Source organism: Gekko japonicus, unplaced genomic scaffold (genome assembly GCF_001447785.1).
Source record: "Gekko japonicus isolate JY-2015 unplaced genomic scaffold, Gekko_japonicus_V1.1 scaffold5314, whole genome shotgun sequence".
Classification (NCBI taxonomy): domain Eukaryota; kingdom Metazoa; phylum Chordata; class Lepidosauria; order Squamata; family Gekkonidae; genus Gekko; species Gekko japonicus.
In genome coordinates this window covers 32648-36227 of record NW_015163784.1, presented here as the reverse complement: position 1 = coordinate 36227, position 3580 = coordinate 32648, and the positions used below count along the sequence as shown (strand labels likewise).

Below are 3580 nucleotides of genomic sequence, written 5' to 3'. Positions count from 1 at the left end.
TGGACGAGACCCTGCTGAATCAGTTCTTGTTGGGTTTACGAGAGGCCAAACTGCGGAGGCGCCTCATTCGTGATGATGACCTCACGCTAGCCACGGCTTTAAAGGATGCGGCTGCTTTCGAGAATGAGCACCCGGGCCACGGCGGCCATCGGGTACACCGCACCCAAGCCGGAGGGGATTCGGCTGACTCCGAAGAGGAGGCAGTGGCGCAACTCCACCGCAAGCCGTCACAACCTCACCGTTCGAAGGGCGCACCGCCAGCGAGGCCGTCGGAGCCAGCTTCCTCCTGTGCCAGCTGCGGGGACGCGCATGAACGTCGGAGCTGCCGTTTCCGCGAGGCGGTCTGCAGGTCCTGCAACAAGCAGGGCCACATCGCCAAGGTCTGCCGCAGCCGCCGCCAGCCATCCAGGAAACCCAGCCACCAGTGGGAACCCATCCACACTGTGGACCTCCATTCGATCGACACAAATGCCGTCGGCCACCAGCCCCAGCCCCAGGTAGGTGACTTGCCCCGTCAGGGCCGAAACAAAGTCCATGTTACGGTCCGGATAGAGGGGTCCCCCTGTAGCATGGAACTTGACACGGGCTCCGAGTTTACCATTATCTCAGAGGAGACGTTACCATTATCTCAGAGGAGACGTTTGCGCAGAGGGACCCCCTCTGCGCAAACCACACCTCAGGCTTCAGGATTTCAATAAGAATCCTGTGGTGGTGCGGGGCTGGGGCACGTTCCTGGTGGAGTTCCAGGACTTCAAGGGTTGTTTGGACATTCTGGTGGTGGGGGGCCGGCTTTCCAGTCTCCTGGGGATGTCGTGGTTTAAGCCGCTGGGCTTGACCATCGGGGGCATCCACCAGCTGCAGCAAGCCGATTTCGCGGACGTTTGCAACGAATTCCCCCGGGTTTTCGATGGGTCCTTAGGCAAGTTCACGGGGGCCCCCATCTCCCTGGACCTGGACCCGGCGGTCCGGCCCATACGGATCAAGGCCAGGTTTCCGCCCTTAACGGTAAGGCCGAAAATCGAGGCAGAACTCGACAAGCTGGTGGCGCAAGGGGTGTTGGAGCCGGTGGCATCGGCACGCTGGGAAACCCCCATTGTCACACCGATCAAACCAAACGGGGACGTCCGGATCTGTGCGGACTATAAGTGCACAATTAACAAAGCACTGCAGGACCACGCGTACCCCGTTCCGGTGGTCAGCCACGTGCTGGCGGCGCTCGCGGGGGCTCGCATATTCGGAAAGCTGGACTTGGCGCAGGCCTATCAGCAGCTGCCGGTGGACGCCGCCACGGCGGAAGCCCAGACGATCGCCACGCACAGAGGGGCTTTCAAGGTCCACCGGCTCCAGTTCGGCGTCTCGGTGGCTCCGGGGATTTTTCAATCTTTCATGGACTCTCTCCTCAAAGGTATCCCCGGGGTACAGCCCTTTCTAGATGACGTCTTGATCGCCGCCCCCGACGCCGCGTCGTTTGCCACCCGACTCCGTACCGTTCTTCAACGCTTCGACCAGGCGGGGCTGAAGGTGAAGCGCGAAAAATGCTTGCTCGGCGTGCCCAAAGTGGAGTTTCTAGGGTTCGCGGTCGACGCACAGGGCATCCACCCCACGGCGGAGAAGACCAGGGCGATCTCGAACGCCCCAGCCCCCACATCAAAGACCGAGCTACAGGCCTTCTTAGGCCTCCTGAACTTTTACCACTCTTTTCTTCCCCTCAAAGCTGCAGTAGCCGAACCCCTCCATCGGCTCCTCGACAAGGGCGCGCCGTGGGTCTGGGGGACGGCTCAGCAGGCGCCTTTCCAGGCGGTCAAAGACCTCCTCGTCTCAAATTCGGTACTCGCACACTTCAATGAGGACTTGCCGGTGGTGCTGGCTTGCGACGCCTCTCCATATGGGGTCGGGGCGGTCCTGGGGCACAAACTGCCTGACGGTCGGGAGGTACCTGTGGCCTATTACTCCCGTACCTTGTCTGCGGCGGAGCGCAACTACGCGCAGATTGACAAGGAGGCTCTTGCTATAGTGGCCGGGGTGAAAAAATTTCACCACTACCTCTACGGCCGGCCCTTCACGGTCCCCACGGACCACAAGCCTCTCCTGGGTCTGTTCGCCCCGGACCGCCAGACCCCCCAGATGACTTCGCCCCGAGTGATCCGGTGGTCCGTCTTCCTGGCGGGCTACAACTACAGGCTCCTGCACCGGCCCGGGAAGGCAATGGGCCACGCGGACGCCTTGAGCCGCCTGCCTCTGCCGGAAACGGAGCCTGACCCGGCCCCAGCCCATCACATCGCGCTGCTGGAAACGCTGCCCGACCAGCCGGTTCACGTGAAAGAGGTGGCCCGGCGCACCGAAAAGGACCCTATCCTCTGCCGCGTCCTGGACTGGGTGAGAAGGGGGTGGCCGTTGGCCTCGGCGGGACCCGACTTTGCGGCCTATGCCTCGCGCAAAGACGAACTGTCTGCTCACAAGGGTTGTGTGCTGTGGGGAGGTCGGGTGGTAATCCCTTCCCCACTCCGAGACCGAGTACTTGCAGCATTGCACGAGGCTCACCCAGGAGTGGTGCGGATGAAAGCGCTGGCTCGGAGTTATGTGTGGTGGCCCGGCCTCGATCAGGACATTGAGAGACTGGTGAAACTGTGCCAACCCTGCCAGGCGTTCCGGCCCGCACCGCCCCGAGCGCCCGATCGAGCTTGGGAGTCTTCCCACAAACCTTGGTCCCGGCTACACTTGGACTTTGCGGGGCCGTTCCAGGGACAAATCTTTTTCATTCTAGTGGACGCTTACAGTAAGTGGCTGGAGGTGGTGCCGGTACCGTCTACCTCCTCGAAGGCCGCCATCAGAGCCATGCGCCACATTTTTAGCTCCCACGGCCTTCCAGACACCCTGGTGACCGACAACGGCACAGCATTTACCTCCAGCGAGTTCCAGGACTTCACGAGGTACTGTGGAATCCGACACGTCCGGTCAGCGCCCTTCCACCCGGCAACCAACGGCCAGGCGGAGCGCATGGTGCGCACCACCAAGGAAACACTGCGCAAGTTCGACAGTAAGGACTGGGACTACAAGCTGGCGGTGTTCCTGTTCGGCCAACGCACGACCCCGCACACCGAGACCGGCTGCAGCCCGGCGGAGCTCCTGATGGGTCGTCGCCTAACCTCCCGGCTGGACCGTCTACACCCAGACAGGGCCCCCGAGATGGAACCGACATCGGAATCACACGCAGCCGCCCGAGGGTTCTTCCCGGAAGACCCAGTCTACGCTAAGAACTACGCCCAGGGGCCACCCTGGATCCCTGCGAGAGTGGTCCGGGTGCGAGGCCCGCGCTCCTATGAGGTCTCCTGTGAGGACGGACAACTGCTACACCGCCACATCGACCAACTGCGGCGCCGGGTCCTTCCGAACGACCCCGAGGACCTGGAGCCCCAGGAGCACAACGAAACTTCAGGCCACGCAACCGAACCGCAGAACCCGGCCTCGGCCCCGGTCACTCTAGAGCCCCCGGCGTTGCACCCGCAGGACACACCGCCGTCGGAAACGCCACAGCAAACCGCCCCGCCACGGCCACAAGGAGCAGCCCCGAACAGCACCC

General features: G+C 62.7%; 1 protein-coding gene across 1 annotated transcript in view; it reads left to right on the top strand.

Moving 5' to 3' along the window:
• Positions 1-801: 801 nt before the first annotated feature.
• The window catches only part of LOC107107631 (uncharacterized protein K02A2.6-like), a gene marked incomplete at both ends in the record, with an annotated part of 34360 nt that continues 31581 nt past the window's right edge, over positions 802-3580 (top strand). Inside the window, 3 exons of the mRNA XM_015407935.1 lie at positions 802-1665; positions 1783-2738; positions 2778-2973. Of these exons, the coding sequence (XP_015263421.1) occupies positions 802-1665; positions 1783-2738; positions 2778-2973 (2016 nt within the window). The remainder of the gene's footprint in view (positions 1666-1782; positions 2739-2777; positions 2974-3580) is intronic.